This window comes from Amblyomma americanum, chromosome 4 (genome assembly GCF_052857255.1).
Source record: "Amblyomma americanum isolate KBUSLIRL-KWMA chromosome 4, ASM5285725v1, whole genome shotgun sequence".
NCBI classification, from domain to species: Eukaryota; Metazoa; Arthropoda; class Arachnida; order Ixodida; family Ixodidae; genus Amblyomma; species Amblyomma americanum.
The window spans coordinates 112,784,700-112,803,000 of record NC_135500.1 but is presented as its reverse complement, the minus strand read 5'-3'; the positions used below and the strand labels follow the sequence as shown (position 1 = coordinate 112,803,000).

The following is an 18,301-nucleotide window of genomic DNA, read 5'->3' as shown; positions in this document are numbered from 1 at the left end:
CGATCGAAATCTCAGTATATATCGAAAATTTAGGAGACTGGAAGGCGTACGCGCTCCATCTGAAACTTGTGGAAACCTGTTTCCTCCCTCCATTTCGACGCGGCCCATCTTCACCACCGTGCTTCAGGACAGCACCGGCTGGGCGAGGAGGGAAGTCTCCATCAGGGGGAGGGGGGGGGGACAGAAAGAGCGACGGGAGCGCCACCTCGAAGGTTACGCGGAAATCTGCGGAACCGGAGAGATGTCAGATGTCTCTTCGGGATCCGGCCAGCGTCACGAGCGGTTGCAGCCGCACGCTCTCGTCACGTTCCGCGGAAGGCGCACGGAGATCCGTCGTGCCTTGCCGCGGGACTTTGGTCCCAGGCAGCGAAGCGAGCGCAGCAAACGCGCTCTCCTCATTTTCCCCAGCAAATGCTCGGGAATGGCTCTTCCCCAAGAATGCGGCGCGCACGGGAAAACCCGGCCGCCATTATCGGCGCATACAAACGTTCGCCGCCGATACCTCCGAGGTCGCTCCCCTTTTCCAGCCGGTAATTCGGAAGTCTTTCTTACGTAGCCTTCTATTTCCGAGGAATGCCTCGTTAATGTTTTGTAGCCAGCTGGCCCGCTTTGTGCATTAGTTGCAAGTGAATAAATAGCATACAAGTTTTGCAGTTTTTTAAGAAAAAATGAGGGTGCGGATCTTTTGTTTCATTCTTCAAAAAGTCTATTAAAAAATGACGTTTCCCGTTTTAATCTTATTCCCGTGTCTCACAGATGATTATGTATTCTGCACTTTATTAGACGCTGTGAATCATAATCGTCGAGAAAAAATGCTTAAGTGTATCTTTATTTAAATTTTGTTACCTTTTTTAAATCTCTTGTGAAAAGTGCTTACTTCTTACAATGGCGGAAACATCCCTAACAGGTATTTTCTTTCCACTACCGGCCTCGGCGGCCCAGTGATTCGGACGGTCGACAACTGAGCCAGAAGGCCCGGGTTCAATCCTGGTAGCGGGTGCCTTGTTTCGCTGGACGCAAACACAAACGAAGCCTGCGTGTCCTGTGACGTCAAGCACGCTAGAGAACCCCCGCTGATGTAAATTAATCCGAAGCCGTTCAATACGGCAGCTGTCTACGCACTTGTGCCGCTTCGGGAGGTCAAACCCCCCAATTAAATTTTTTTGACAGCCTCAGTGGCCCATGTCACGTGCCCTGAGTTGAGCGTCCTAATAGTAGTAATAGTTGGCGTAACCAAAGGGCGGTAACAACGTGAAATAATCAGTGTGCGGTTGCCGTGGTAGGTGGAGGGTTGCCGTGGAAGGAAAGGGGCATGGGGAGAGCGGAGAAATATGCAACGAAAGGTTGCTAGCCACGAGAACTGCCCGCAGGCTCGCTACGGGTGAAGTAGAAAGAAATGTATGCCCAGAGCGGAGGAATTTAGCCAGGTCCGTCCGCGGGGGTTGCTGCGAAGCAAGCACCGCGCGCCTGTAGAGGCGGGCTGGAGAGGAAAGCTAGTTCAAGAACGAATATGCACGTCTCTCTCAAGTTCTTCAGTATAAAACATTTTGTAAAATGAAAATACCTCCACTGCTGTCGCTGAACCTCGCGTTACACAGTGGTCACCGTCCTGTGAGTTTCTTCTCACATTTACTTAAATAACCACAGTACAATAATTACGGGCTGTATGGCTCGATGCAACGTGGAAGCAAAGTCGCGAAGTGGCGTAGTGCTTGAGAACTCCGCCTGTGCCCCGACGTTGCTCATCATTTTTTCGCCGAAATATAGCCAAGGAAATAAAAGTAATAAATATTTACGTTCTTTGAACCTCTCGTGAAATCAGCCGCGGGCGATGACAATTATTTTCTTAATCTGCTCTACAACCTGCGTTGTTTCACTTCGCAGCCAAATTTAAGGAGGTCGGTCAGAATTTGGCCTGGAATTACGAGTCCGTTGACCGGCGAAACGTGGACGGTGTCGGACGCGTCAAAGACTGGTTCGACGAATACAAGGATTTCTCGCCCAATAATGTGCACCCTTTCAAAGTGAGCCGAGGACCAGCTGTCCTGCATTTCACACAGGTATGCTGAAAATTTCTACGCAAGGTTTCTTATTGTGGTTAAAACCACGCCCGTGTCGTTTTTATTGCGGGCGTTTCGCTTACGAAGTTGTGCAATTTTTAAAAAGAAGATTTTTGTGGTAGAAGTGCTATTTTTAAGCAAAGGTTTGTCAGCGGTGTAGCGAATCACATTACAGTGAAGACTTGCTCACAGTAGGTTAGTTAATGAGTATTCAATAGTTAACTATGTAGGTAATAGTGTTAATGTCCTTATTATGAGGCGTGTAGCCCACCGAAGGTAATATTCTTATCAGTTTTTAGAATTTCAAAAACGCAATTAGACTCTGCTATATGGCTCAGCAAATTATTCCTACATCTCGCCATAATTCATACACTTTTGAAAAGCTGTTAGTGTGCACGTAACTCGTCGAAATAGACTTTTGGGGGCCAGAGCGCTGAAGGACATTGCGTTTTCAAAATTCTAAGACCTGTGATGGATATTGCTTACGATGCGCTCCCCGCCTAAATAAAGAGACTTAGAGTAATTGTAAAACATTAACAATTCAATACTGCCTAACCAGTATACTAGTTAGCCAGTTGTAGATGTAATCTCATGCTTTGCGCTGGTGACAAGAATTTTCCTGAAAAGGCCTAGATTTAAAAGTTGCAGAAGATCTTAGGTGTAAAACCCGGTATATTTCTCAACCAGCTGATCTATTAATAACGATTCTCTTAGCAATACTAACATTGCATAATGAAGGATAACATATAAATATTAACATATATAACGGAAGGTGACATGGTGGCTATCTTAATTAGTGCAGCGGATTAAAGCAGTTGTTGTGTTCAGTCATTTAGAAAACGTGGCACTCCGCTGAGCAGCGCTCTCCTGTCTAGGCCGAGTAGTTGAGATTTCCGATGTTGTTCATGCCTGACTAACACGGCTGCTCTTAGAAGTATGCACACACTCTCAAACGATTTGCTTTCAAACGTCTCATCGGAGGTGATTACATGCAAATGTTAAGATTTCTTGATGTACCATGCAGCGTACCTAGGTCGAAAAGAGCGTTTACTGATTGATTTTGTCGTGGCGTGGGATGCCTAGGCAAAGGAGAATCTTGGAACTCGTGCAGGGTTACATAGCTTGGGCTGTCTAAAGCATAACGCGAATAATGACTGATAGTGGCATATGCCTTGCAGCCAACTTAACTCGGCTAGTGAAAATGATGATTCTTTCTGAAAAATGAGCGGGTAGAGCCTTGCACAAGCAGACCTCCACTTTGTGATGTAACAGTGTTTTCGTGGTGCTCTCCACACTCGCTTTAGTTCAACAATGAAACATTTCACTGCAATGTACGGAACTTTGGAAATGGAATATTTCAACGCCGTACGCGTTGCTTTATCCATTGAAACCGAAATTATGAATTTGTGTATTTGGAGGCATTCCTGCTGCGTGTGGCCATCAGGAGATTATTACTGAGCGGTATGTCAGAGGTTAAGAGTGTTAATATGGACTAAGGCATTGCTCATGTGCGATTAGGTTGCCTTACTGGAAGATAAATGGAAATTAAGCGTTGTGTACACTCACCGTCCTGATAAGACGTCTAAATGCGCTTAGTTAACATGAAAACGCGCCACATGACATTATTGCCATTGAAGAGCAGCGCAAAAAAAGCACCACGACGCCTATAGAGATAGGTGCAGTAGTGCGCCCTACCTTTCTGCGCATCAGTGGCGGGGATCTCCTTTCGGGGCGAAAATGATTGTGTCACGCGTATGTATAGGGACGCAGTTCCTCTCCTGATCCCGCTGTATTCGAGCATTGCTGCGGTAGTTTCTTGCACATGACCGACGCAGTTTAACCGCGTATTTAAATGTTCGGCAGCATGGATCACGTGTATTTATCTCTTCTGCAATGTATCGCAGGTCGCCTGGGCAGAAACGCGCTACGTGGGTTGTGGTTACACGCATTACAAAGAAAATGACCCGAAATATGCTTTCAAGAAGCTGTTCGCTTGCAATTACGCGCCAGGGTAAGTTGCTCGAGTGTATATGCATGGGAAGAGAGATGACTTAAATGAAATGCTGTGCATTTTATGCATTATTTAAACCATGCTAAATTACACATGGTTTAGTAACTGGAGCCACAAGTACGCTTCTTGTCTTCTGAAGATTTTTGGGAAGTATGCTCATTAAATTATATATTGTGGGCTCGGGAATAGATTGTAATCACCTTTGATTGATTGTTGCGTTTTGTTTCATTCAAGTATAGACGCTGTTACCTTACAGCTATCAGTGAAGAAATTTCTGCATTGCATAAAACTACCTCAGGGAAAGAAAAAAACTCGACTGCCTGTTCGTGCTTATAAAAAAGCGGGAATAGATTTAAAAACATGTTCTCTTATATTGTAAAAGCACGCGGCAGTGAGATCATAAGAAACAGTGCTGCCGTCCTTTTTACGCGAAATATCTTTTGAAAATTGACCATATTAGGAGGCATATCTTCTCGTTTATAGAGGTGTAAAAATTTTGAAGATTTGTTTCTGTTTTATAATTTCTTCAACCCTCTAACTAAGCAGTAACATGAGAACAAAGGCTGCAGATGTTTGGCTCTTCAATTACAGCACCCCGACACACTTGACCTGGCCGCGCTGCAGAAAGAAAAAGCACCGAAAGAGCTAGGCTTGCTGGCTAAGCTCATTTCATTATAAGTGCTTGTTTACGCCAGCACATTGTGCCTATGCTGATCTCATGTCCTTACCGAAATGTTGGAATGGTGCTGTGTAATTGCTTCCACTATTCTGCGCATTATATTCCTCGGCGTGAAAGCTGTGAAAAGTATATTGTTGCACCTCCTTACTGATATGCCCCTGGATGCAAATGCAGATACATATATAAATAAAGAAATCAAGGAAAGCTGTTAGAGCTTTGTTTAGCCATCTAGCCCAGTACTTGGCCGTGGAATCTACATCGTCAGCCGTGAAAGAAGGCCTAGCCATGCTTACTTATGTTTATCAGCGAAATCTAATCTGGCCACACGTGGCCTTTAATTTGAATCTCTATTAATTTCAATCTCAATCTCTCTTTTCTTTATCACACTTGGCCTCTCCCTCCTCTCTTCATTTTGCCACCTGAAACCAGGCCAGCGGAACTTCAACTGCCACCGTTGGCAGGTGGCAATGAATTTGAATTTAGTTGCACTAAATGCAATAACTTGAAATATGACTAGTTATTTTATGTAAATGCATAATTTCAGAAGTAATTACTGCCTTAAGGCTGTTGCTTTATATTGCAAGGTACAATGCTGGGCTACAATGCTGAACCAAAGCCTTAACAGCTTTCGCTGCAAAAGTCGAGCGGTGATTATACGAACGAACGAGCGCCAAGCCGGAACGTTATATCACTCAACAGAAAGTGAAAAAAGAAAACGGTGGGAGCATCCACGTGAGGTTCCGGGAAATTCATATCGGCCATTGCACGCATTTTTAATTCATCCATTCTGACTTACGTGAAGAACCAGTGCAAAAAAAAAAATCCGATAGATCAAGCAAAGTAAAATAAAATGTCGGTACGCGAAACCGGATATGGAAGGCATAATTTTAACTCAATATGAACATTTTGTACCGACATCGATAGTCATGGTGAACTAATGGCGTCTTCGACTGGTCGCTCCCGTGATCCGGTTAGGATTTGGCAGAGTGGGAGCCGCTCTCGCTCCGAGCGCATAGCGAGACTAGTCAAGCCGAATGGTCAGCGAATTGTTAGTGCGGAAGCGCAGGAAGCAGAAGGAGGACGTAACTTCCAGAACCCCGCCGCGGCTCCGCTGCTGGCGTCAACAGTAGCCGCATGTGGTCACGGTCGCCACTTAGCCTGTATCGATCGCTACCCCGGCTCTCCGTCCCACGGGACGCTCACTTTTCGAACATCGCCTTGTGGAAAGCACTGTCGTCCTCGTCTGAGCTGCTGCTGGAATCGCTGTTTTCATATGTGACGGAAACACAGACCGCGTACCTAGCGTATGCTGATCCGGCGTCCCTTGAGCATTTTGCCTTACACAGCGCGTTACCACAAAACACAACGACGCTACAATTGCGTGAATGCGTCAAAAGTCGACACTTGCTTCTGCCTATGCACCGGGGACGCCGAGACCTCGCACCGCTTTCGCGAAATGGTGGAAGTGGCTCTGTCACGTGGACTCATCTAGGAGCCACTCCGACTTTTTTCTCGGAGCGCGTCAGAGCGCTCTCTGCATGGAGGCGAGCGCTCAGAAAGAGCCAGCCCAATCTATTCAGAGCGTCCGGTTTCGACCAGCCGAATGTGCGGTCGCCTCTCGATGTGCTCTAGAGCGATCTAAATCGACCAGTCGAAGACACCATAAGAAGTCGCGAGCAGCGAGTTGGAATAACCATTCTCTTATATGCTCTGTCCATTTGTCCCATCAAGTGCCCTTTTGACGTAAGGCTGCTGCAGCTGAGTGTGTTTTTCTGCAAATGTATGCTTGTTTTGGGGAAGAATATAGACTTACTACATATGAATGTACAAAACACACTTCAGGAAGCATGTGACCAAAAGAAGGCACCTGCAGCAGCAGATTTCACCACTAAGTGTCTCTATTTATGAAGCCTGTGCTATCCCTCAGAGCATTCCTCTGTGCTTTCAGGGGAAACATCATTGGAAGATCCATGTACAATACCGGCCGGACCTGCAGCGACTGCCCATCGGACACAACTTGTAATGTGGCCACTGGTCTCTGCGTAAGTGAACAGGGTTTGCTGAGTTTGTTGGCCCTAGTACTTAAAGTGTTGGTGAGGCGATCGCGTGGAAAGATAGGTGGTTCTGCTATTTTGGAATTCCTGACATATTTCGTCTCCCTGAATGTCTTCTCAGTTAGCCCTAAAAGGTACTAGGAATTTCCGGAACAACCTTGCTCTAAGAACACTCAATCTTTAATTCAAAAAATAGAGAGAGAGATAAAACATTTATTATTTCATTGAAGTGTTCTACGAGTCAGGTAGGCGGACTCCTCAGTTCAGGACTCCGGTGGCTTGGGCGGATGCCTGGACCAGTCTGATGATGCGACACTGGTCCTCCAGACCATTGCTGGTCAGGGCTGCCTCCCACTGCTCGTATGCACTGCTCGTATGATGTGTGTAATGTTTTTAGATGAGGTGGTTTTTGGTGATTATTCCAGGAAATGTGAAACAGCGTAGGCTTATCGCCGCACCCTGGACAGAAGGGGCGGTATTTGGAAGGGTGAATGAAGCTGTACAAGTACAGGTTAGGGAAGATATTCGTTTGTATTCGCCTCAAAAATGTGGCTTCTTCTGTGGTGAGTTTAATATGGGGAGGGGGATATATCCTACGATCTAATCTAAGCATCTCCAGCCGTTCCCCATAGTTTAATGGTAGAGGGGTGAGGTACGGGCAAGGATCCGCTCGGTTTGTTAGCTCACGAGCTAGATCGTTTGCCGCCTCGTTGCCTTCAAGACCTGAATGGCCCGGGGTCCAAGTAATGTTATGGGGGCGTTGAAGTGTAGGTGAGAGGCCCGACGGTATGAGTAGAGTCTTTGTCATTTTTGGGACTCTCCCTGTGATGTAATATTGACAGGCTCGCTTCGAGTCAGTTATTATATGAGCTGATTTGTCCGCCAGATCACAATGCCTTATGGAAAGGGCGATGGCGGAGGCTTCAGCCGCGGCAGGATCCTCAGCCCGGAGTGAAACACTCGTCAGTAGTTGAATAACACCGCTTTAACATCCCCGAATGCGACATACTCTCTTAGACTACCCTGCGGATTTAGCTTCTAACCTTGAGAAAGCATACAGAAGGATATGAAGAATAGCGTTCAGGCGGAATTAAAATGGCTGCCAGAGTGAAAAGTAAATCACAATCTGTTACGCTGGCCAGACGCGAAACATAAAATTCAAATCAATCAGCAGTGAACACAGCAGCGCCAGCTACTTTTAGGCCATACAGAGATCGTAGAATGAGATCAACAAGAAAAACCCGCCCGCACCACTACTGATTCGTTTACGACACAACATATTAAAGCTATGAAATCTTCATTTAATTCATTTCACGTGAGTGCGTAGTGTGGCTTAAATGAGACGAACATGGTACTTGGCCTCATGTTGATTGTCGTGGCGGTGTTAAGCTCGCTTTAATCTTTTCAGCATTTGGCGTCAGGTCCGAACCGCTTGCGCATTTATAGTACTACGCATTGAAACAGGAACCGTTTAGTGCGCAAGTCAGCCTTTTATCTCAACAAAAGACGGAGAACAGAGATCAGATGGAACGCTCTTTAAAGGCATATTGTGGCGCGTAGGAATAATAATTTTTAAGTACGAGATGCTTTTATCTGCCATTCTGGGCGTAATTCAGACGGACGGCCAAGAAACAGCCTAACTGAAGCCCAGCCTTTAGCCGAATTGTTGCGAAACATTGCGAATTTTTTTTCGTATGAACGGTGACCGCCCCAGCAGAAAAAAATGTGTCGTGCTGCTACACCGAGCGGTAGTCGAATGTTCGAGTGCCGGCGCAAGCAAAGCAGCTTCGGTTCTTGATACCTTAGACCCCTCAGTCGCTGAAACAGCCTCTCGCGCTACATGTTTTAAAACACCGTCTTCGGCGTCTTTCAATCGTAAGTTCAGCCAACACCTTCTCTTTGTTTTCATTGCCAGCCAGATACGGCTGACCCGACCGATCAAGGCCCTCTAGTGTGGTTCTTTCACGCACTTCCCCATCGGCTAGCCACGCGCCTGCTACATGACTCTGGAGGCGCGTACTGTCTTGAAGGCGCCCATGACGGAACGGAGAACTGGTTTGGTTGGTTTATTGATTGATTTATGGGGGTTTAATGTCCCAAAGCGATTCAGGCTATGAGGGACGCCGTAGTTAAAGGCTCCGGAAATTTCAAAGACCTGGGTTCTTCAACGTGCACTGACACCGCACAGCACACGGGCCTCTAGAATTTCGCCTGTATCGAAATTCGACCGCCGCGGCCGGGAACGAACCCACGTCTTTCGGGTCAGCACTCGAGCGCCATAACCACTGAGTCACCGCGGCTGCTTGGAACACAGAACTGAGGCACCCGCAAGCGGCTGCATGCAGCTTCAGGCATTGGTGGCATCAGCCGATCTTCATTCCATCGAGGTACCGCCACATCGCGGCAACTAACTGAACTGAGGCTTCGGAATGGCTCCCATTACGAAGTGAACGACGCGGCTAGCGTCGAGAAATAAAGGCGCCGGTGCTGCTCTTTCAAATGCTCGGCGACGTGGCTGTGCAGTGGAGCCGGCTGAGGCAGTAGATAAAGGATCCTTTGTCGCACGCGACAGCTTTACGTAGCCGAATGCGATGATAATAAGGGAACGTGTGTAAGTGGGAAAATAAACGATTTAACCACCTGTGTTCATTCCGCTGCTTTAGCGTCGTCGTGCACTAATTAACTAGCCTGTAGTGGCCGTGGTCGTTCACCACAGACGTAACTGTAGTAAGCGTGTCCCTCAGCCAACGGTACCAGCTAGGGTTGCAGGACGTTCCTCGGGCAAGCACAGCAGTAAACATGAAGGAAGGATGCTACTCTGGTAAAATAAAAAGTCGCCTGCATTTTGTTGATGGCCGGCAAGGCATTGAGCCATGCTAGTGCTTCTCTGTGATGAAGAATGATTGTTCTTCAAGTTTCCACTACAGCAGACTATGATTTCAGAATTTGTCAGTTATTTTCTGGACCTGGTAGGATTTCGTGCCCTGTGAAAGCGCGATGAAATAACGGCTGCTCCGGATTTCCCTATTATTTCGTTGTTACTGCTGTAGTGTTAGTTGAAAACAGAATTGTAATGCTTAATGGGAAAGTACAAGTAGTTTCTTTCTGGTGAATACACTCATACTTAATCACAGTATGAGAAGTCACGGATGGAAATATACTTCCGGTACTCACACGTCTGCGAAATCCGTACAGGGGCTGCTAGGATATTCGGTCGGCGCGTGTTCCGAAATATTGCGTGGAAAGGGTAACAAGCCTAAAAAGTCCAATGTCTAAAAATAATGAGCAAATTAATCAGCGGGGAATGATGGGCCAAATACAACAGCATCGAAGCCTCTGTGTGAAGATGTAACCAGGTAATGAGTCACTGGTGTTAAGTCGATATTGTTTATCAGGAGTTCTTTAGTATAAACATAGGAAAATGACTGATTGACTTTGTTAATTAATTCATATATTATATAGGTCTGCTTATTACCTTGACAGCTACAGCGCCTTAAAACCATGACCAACTGCTGGTGCTGCTGCTGCTAGTACACCGGCTAGCACTACCTAAAAAACATACTTGGGAAAATGTTTTGGGCATACTGCAAGCATTACTTTTGCACTAGCATGAAATTTTGATTTTCTTCGAAAAGAAAGAATGATTAATAGGTGAACCTTGGGCTCAGCCGACAACCATCCACTGGGTATTGTAGGTTCTGTGGAGCTTGAGGTATTGTCTGGTTTTGAAAGCAACAATTGGTTAAAAGAAAAAAAATATTCATTGCAAGAGTTTGGTCCACTAGTGAAATGCATCGATTAAAATTGTCAATTTTTAAACTCATTACTCTCTGTGAAATAGAACTCAAATCCTTGCCAGCAATGTTGGAAAAGTGTTCTTTATCATTAAGTAGCGCGTCTGAGTGTAGTGCTACTGTACAGGGAGTTTCACCTAGGACTTTCCACAATTTCTGAATATTCTGTTACAAATTTTACTTATAATAGCCCTTGTTTCGTCATATCATTGTCAGTGGTTTAGTACATCATACATTTGAATATAGCTAAGACGCGCTAACTAGCAGGCTGTTTAAGTAATATTGAATGAATAGCCTTTGAACTATTACCTTTAGGCGCCTCAATTATTGAGAGGGATGTAGCCCATCGCAAGTAGTATCTGTATCAGCTTTTAGAATTTCGAAATCGCGGTTACCCTCGACGCTGTGGATCAACACATTTTGGCTATTTCGACAATGTACGTGCACTGAAGAAATTTCTTTGCCTGCAAGCTTCGCGAAAGCGCCTGTATTTTGGAACGATGTAGCCAAAGTTCATTAGGCCGCAGCGCCAACGGAGACTGCGTACTTGATATTTTAAAAACTTATATGGATGTTGATTACACTGGGATACACGCCAGTGAATAATTAGAAGGGCTGTGAAACACTGCTTGAAGGGATGCCGGCAATACTGCAGGTGAATTCATTGTCACTAAGATGCTCACTCAAAAATAATAACAGGAATCGGTGCAGAGGAACGGGAGTTATTCAATGAAGAAATTTCAAAATAGAAGCAATCAAAATCCAAGCAGCACAAATAATCGGCCCAATATTGCAACAGGATGGTTCCATCCTGGTCCTTTGCAGGGCCGGCCTTTGCCAGTACGGTTAAAATGTTGGGGCAATTACCTGTGCTGCTTGGGAATACTGCCTCAACTCGATCTTCGCGGTGCTTCTTAATCTAATTTCCCTTTCACAATGACGCCTTTGGGCGGGACCAATCAAAACAGCCTATCTGAGACGTCGCGGAAGTTTGCCCACCATGCTTCCTTGTTAGCTGTAACTCCTCCTTGCTATGGTTGGCAGCGTCGTTTCCAAGGTTATACCAACCATGTGGACGCCCAGCTGGCCCAGTGATGCTTCATTGTCACATCAACAGCGCAGAAAGGAACATTGTTCAATGCCTTTGAAATTGACTTATCCGCACTCGAGCGCGACGTGCGCAAGATAATCCTCGCATAGCGCTTGCCGCTACCGCGACCGCTTGAGGCGTGCCGTGCTCCGCCATTGCGCACGCACTGATTGGTCCCGACGCGGCGGGCGGGCGCCCTGTTGAATGGGGTGCCTCGATGGCCAGCGAGCGGACATGAAGGCACCCTACTGTTGGCGGGAGCGTGGCGCTCTCTGGCACCGCCTTCTGAAACGAACGGATTTTTCCTTTGCGCCCTTCCATAGGATCGAAACAAACGCTTGTTGAATGCAGTGGCTCGGTCAGACCAACTCCGCCAAGCCGCTTCCTTCCTCTGTCTGCCAAGCCGTTCTCAAATACATAGAGGGCAGCCATAAGTGCTTTGTGCTAGGTCATAGATGTGTACAGAGATGTGCGAAGTCCTTAGATGCAAAACAATCGCCAGAGCTTTTGGTGGTTTTTTTGTTTTACTTGCTTTACATTGCTTTTACATAATGAGAAAGTGTAGGTTTTGTTGATCTAATGGAAAACGCAAAAACTTAGCAAAACGCTTCTTCATTTATTAGCACAATTTGCAGTATATTTATTCTTTGTCCGATCATAAACCTCCCCCCCCCTCCCAATGATGTCATATCCACTATTAACCGTCGCAGTGTGGTGACATCCTCAGAGCCATGAATTTGTTTTTGCGTGCTAATTAAAATATTAAAACTGATATATATCCTGTGCGATCGATGCTAATAGCATCACTATAACTCGCTCTATGGGACCAACAATAAAAACAATTTACTGAACTTGTGTTTAATGGCCCCTTTAAGGAGCCTAACAGTAATAGTTAAAAAGTTAACTTTTCAACATTAGTTAAGCATTCTACTAGTTAGCACCTTTTAGATGCAGTGTGATGCACAAAACCTCTGTTAAAGCTGCGCCCAACAATCGATCTTCTGACTCAAAAAGCCTATTTTTAAAAATTATGTAAAGTCTTAAGTGAAACACCCTGCATATGCTTGCGTGCAGGAGGATCTACCGGAGCAGCAGCTCTGGGGGGGGCCCGTTCATTAGAGCGCTCTGCTTTCCCATTGATGGTACCTCGCCGAGAAATGTTCTTAAATGTAGTGAACCTCAATCTTTGCTGCTCTTTTCTGATTTCTTAGCGTGTACCTAGTAACGTCTGGAAGTCATGAGGAATTCTGAAAATTTGGAAAAACTGATTTTTTCTAGCTACCACACGAAGAAACATAGCTCATTCCACAACAACAAAACAACTATCGTGGTGAAGGCCAGCTTGTCGCGTTCTGCTACATTCGGCAAAACCGTTGATCCGATAAAGATCACTGCCGCCGCACATGGACTCAATTTAAGTGTTAAAAAAAAGCCACTTAGACTTCGCTGAATGCTAAATAACGTCGTCTGCAAAAAATCGCTTTTAAGGTACCTCCATTAAGCACGCTTGGTAGCCCAGAGTGTTGGACATAACCCTTCCTCACAATTGTTTTAGATGCAAAAGAAAAAACAAATTGAATGACGCTTGCACAACGGATGACGCCGAAAATTAGAGCTAGATTGCACGCGATAATGATTGAGCACGGTGATATGCAGCCCGTGCGATTTGCCTTCCCCCTGGGTCCCGGTACGGTTGAATGGCACGGATGCTGAACACTTAGGGACACAAATGTACCTTTGCCATGAACTACTACAGCGAAATTTAACGCGAGGGGCAAGACACGGTGTGGTCACGAAATCACGCTCGCTTGGTCCTGCCACAGTGCCCCCTTTTCTTTTACCAGTATCCCTGTATACGGCCAAACTGGAGTGTATGGACGTTTTGGACACAATAGCTTTAAAGGCCCCTCTCTAGAAAATCCGGCGTCGCCGTTGTCGGCGTTGTGAGCGAAAAACCACGTGGATGGCTGTGGCGGGTGGTCCCTTGACAGCAACCTAAGAGACAGGTGGGCCACCTAGGTCACGTGATATTCCGACGTCATCCTAACCTGCCCACGTTGAAAGATGGCAGTTAAATCAATGATAGATCGCTCCGGAAGACCAACTTGGGCCACACAAGCCCCACCGGTGGCAGCACCTGCCATCGCAGGGCAGTTGCGAATCCCTTGACCGCTGCACCACTGCGCAAGGAGTGGTATGAGGACTCCCAGGGATTTATGAATGTGAAGTGAGAATGACATTCCTCGTATATAGCAATTAACTACACTATGCTATCGCGTCATACCCTCAAGACGGAGCTTAAGTGTCCCCTCAAAATTTTAGTTTTGGATAAGGTTTAACGGCCTAAAACAACATAGGCTATGAGGGCACCGTAAGGGGGGGGGGGGGGGGGGGGGGCTCGGGATGATTTCTACCACTTGGGCTTCTTTAACGCGCACTGCCATGGCAGGGTAACCGGCGAAGCTTTTTGTCTACGGCTGTTACTACTGCTGCTACGAACACACACGTTTTAACCGGTAGCCTACGCAATTATAGGTGGGGCTCTCCAGCAGTGGACAGTGGATTACGTATTAAACATCGTTCACTCTTGTGAGAGCTTTTTGCTTGATATTCTTACCCCAGTGTTAAAACAAAATTAAAAAATTTATCCGGGAGCCTTTCCCCAATGGAATGAAGGCATGCGCCTCGACCATGTGTTATGCTGTGCCAACAAAACATCGTCTGCGCACTACTCAGAAAAACACTACCACCAGCGGATCAAGCTAAACACAGCTTTCGCAGGTCTAGCCGCTTTAATTACGTTAAAACCGTACAATTTTTTGTTGCCGACGATTATTAGGCCCAGGTTAAGCACTCATCGCGGTTAGCCTGATCTCATATGTTCGCGCTACAGATGGAGGTTCATGAAGACGACGATCTGCAATTAACAGTGCGAGAGGTTGCTGTAGTTCAACCCAAGGCGTGATCGGCTCTGACGGTAGCATAGTTCAATAAAGAAAAAAAAGTGGCGACAGCAAAGTGCTTCGCTTGCTTGTTCGCGTCGCCGCGGGTTCGGATCCCAGTCGCGGCAATATCGATTTTATTTATTTATTCAGGGTGAATATCATGTTCGAGGTTTCAGCAATTGGTTTTTATTATATGCTTTAAGGGAAAGAAAATGGCGATGAAAAGGCTTTTGCAGCTCTGGTCGTGAAGTAGAGTTTTCGCTATAACAAAATCGGACTGGAAACCGATCGCAGGCCCTTGGCTACAAAACGAGTTTGACGAGTTGGGAAGATTACCGCAAACGTGTGCACAAGTGTTGTGTTGTCGTAGGTATCTGTGTATACGTTATTTATACTTTTTAACGTACTTATAGGCAGAAAATACAGTTATAGCGGTTAGAGTTCGTCTTCGATTATCTTCCTTAATTTGATTATCTTCCTTAATTAGTAATATGGCACTAATAAGACAATGTGGGTGGGAAACACTCTAGCATGATTTGGTTTAGTTTATGGGCGTTTAACGTCCCAAAGCGACTCAGGCAATGAGAGACGCCGTAGTGAAGGGCTCCGAAAATTTCGACCAACTGGGGTTCTTTAACGTACGTGCACTGACACCGCACAGCACACGGGCCTCTAGAATTTCGCCTCCATCGAAATTCCACCGCCGCGGTCGGGATCGAACCGAAGACTCAAACATGCATTTGCGGTATTCCCTCATTAGGCACGGCAAGGATGGCCGCACGCGGCCTTTATACGGGTCCTTGGCGCGTTTCGAGAAGAGCCCACATGTACAGGACCCTTGGCAGGAGAGATGGAAAGATCTCCAGGCGCGCGAATGCTGTTGCGTTTCTTAAGCAACACGGGTATGGACTAGCGGTTTCAGTTAGGCGACATATGATGTTAGGCATGCAGGGTGATTTTCTTAACCTTTGCAGATTTTTATTTTAAAAACACCGAGAAAGTCGTCGGCGAAGTCTCTGCCTGTGGATTTTACAGCAAGGGGGATATTATGTACGTGATAGATATCAGTAATAAGACGCCTAAATAAGTGAATCTAACTAATCAAATTGGTTAGTTTTCATTTTATGAGGCTAGACTGTATCGCAAAAACTGAAAACCATCAACAACGAAGATGTGTCAAATTTTTTTAAATTTTCCTGATCGGCAACGTCGTTCAAAATATCTAACCTCAATATTACGCATTTCAAAGCTCGTTCAGTTGGCTTTTCGCATTGCATATTTATGAAGTCATGTCGATGCGCGTAGTATCGCCGTTGAAATCATCATAACTGCTTAGACGTCATCAAATATACAAAGAGCGTTTGTATTTGCTACGTTAGAAACGCTAACGGGACCAATTTATAAACGTGCAGCGCGGGCAAGTCAACAAAACAAGCTTCCAAATACGCATTTGTTAAGTTCGGTATTTGAATCCACATTGCTTATAAAGAAAATTTCAAAACTCCACTCACCTTCGATGCGGATGGCTTTCAGTTTTATAGTATAAGCATGCTTCCTAAACTCGACCGAAAACAGTTGATTGGTTAAACTTAGTTGATTATTCCTGTAATAACTGAGCTCTATTACATACACAATGATGCACAGTTCACAAGCACAGACAACACTGACGTATCTCACACTTTTTAAAATAATATTGCTTAAACGTTAAAAAAACGTCACCTGGTGTAGACTGCCGCCTCTCTCCTACCTATCCACATCGTGACCCACAATAACCACATTTCTTCCCCTTTTCCCATCACCCTCTGCAAGAAGAGCAGGCCAGATGATCCCTTCAGGCCGACCTATCTTCCATTCTTTGAAATGACCATCTTTCTCTCTCTCTGTCTCTCTCTCCCATGAATTTTACAGAAAAGGTGATTTCGAATATATTTCACGTTCCCATGGAAATGAACTGCTTTAAGACTGCTACTGCGAGGCAAACGATGGCCTGGGCGACACATGAGTGTGTTGTAGAATGTAAACGTAGGCAAAAACATCTCATAGGTTCATGGTGAAGATAGCGCGAAAGACGAGGGCGATTCGTGTCATGACTTGCTTCTTCCTTTCGTCCTCGTGTTAGGTGCTGCTTTCATCATGAATCCAATTCAACTCGCCCAGCTCTTCACCTTCCTTTATTTGATAGAGAGACATACCATGGTGGGCGTGTTTATGTTCATGTTTATTTTTGCATAAAACGCTTTCATCACTTCTTTTAATCAGTCCAAGCCTTAAAGTGCTCATTATGAGCTCTTAATCATTGGCACAACTTAAAAGCGTTCTTTTTTTCTAATTCCCTTGTCCTGCTAACACGGAAGTGATCCGCGATGGCTGGCCGCGCTCACTCATGATAGTAGGGATTGACTTTGCAATTATACCCATAATTTTTGTTTTCAGAGGTGTCTAGTTTTTTTCCATTGAGCGTTCCTGATAGCCAGTGGCTAAATTCTTAGCTTATGTTTTTTGGTGCGGGTTTTAAATGCGGTAAGCAAAACTGTGCGGAACAGTTCTCATCCTTCCACCCGTTTAATGTCGTTAATAACCTTTCGCGCGCTCAACAAGCGGAGAGGTTATTATTACTGAACGCCTGCCAGGATTAAGTCTTTTTAAGGAAATAGTACTTACTTATCTGAGTTACAACATCGTTGAAGCGCAACGATTGCAGCATGTGATGCTGAATGCTCAAAAATGCTCAAATGCTTGACAATGGAGATAAAACGGGAACATATAACTGCGCGACTCGAATTCTGGGCCGTTTTTGCATTAAATTGTAAAAAAAAAAACTTCAAAAGCGAATAAACCAATTCAGATCTCAGGAACGTACATTTTGATCATTTTTTATTTCACCGGATAAAATGTGCAACTTAGGCTTTTTTTCTACGCAGCGTGTGCCGGGTGAATCTGATGACTTCGGCAGCCCTGGCGACGGCGGGGGTGATGTCTGGCCTTGGCTGGTGTTGGCTTTCATCCTCCTGGGTGTACCGGCCGCCGCGGGTGTCGGCGCAATGATCTACAAACGCACCGCCCGTTCTGCTTCTGCTTCCCGCGCTGTCGTAGTTACCGCACCGAGGAAAGGAGCGAACGCAAGGAACGAGCCGGAAACACAGCGACCACTAGCACCTAATTGCACCTGACCGGTTCACGTTCATTCTTACTCTCTATATAAAACCAGCTTCGTGTGCTAGAGAGAGCAAAGGTGGCGTCTATTACTCGAGCTTCGCTTAGACAATGCCGCGCCACTCTTCGGCAGCTCCTGCTGTCCAGACTGACACGGAGGTCGCCGCTTTTACCTGAAGGCCTGTGAGTTTGCATGTTTATATCCGTGACATTGCTGCTGCGAAGAAAACTGCCATAAGAAGTTGCAGGCTCTGAGTCACTGGAATGCCCGCGGTAGCCATCACTTCTGCTTCGCCAGTACGTAGGCCCTGGTGCACAGCCAGACAATGGAGGACCGCGGCTCCTGCAAAAACTTGCGAGGCACTTAAGCTCCGCTTTCACAGTGAAATGCGAGAGCGTTTTCTCGTGGTCGAACACCTGCCTATATAGATGGTACATCAGCATTCAGGGAAGGCACAGTCTTAGAAAAAAGTCCCGCACTATCAGACGTTACCGGCTCTATCACAAACGTGTGT

General features: G+C 45.9%; 1 protein-coding gene across 1 annotated transcript in view; it reads left to right on the top strand.

Annotated features, from left to right (window-relative positions):
- Positions 1-17,864, top strand: part of LOC144128220 (venom allergen 5-like) — a 28,090-nt gene extending 10,226 nt beyond the window's left edge. Inside the window, exons 4-7 of the mRNA XM_077661446.1 lie at positions 1,885-2,060; positions 3,965-4,071; positions 6,699-6,792; positions 17,555-17,864. Of these exons, the coding sequence (XP_077517572.1) occupies positions 1,885-2,060; positions 3,965-4,071; positions 6,699-6,792; positions 17,555-17,803 (626 nt within the window). The 3' untranslated portion in view covers positions 17,804-17,864. The remainder of the gene's footprint in view (positions 1-1,884; positions 2,061-3,964; positions 4,072-6,698; positions 6,793-17,554) is intronic.
- Positions 17,865-18,301: the final 437 nt, after the last annotated feature.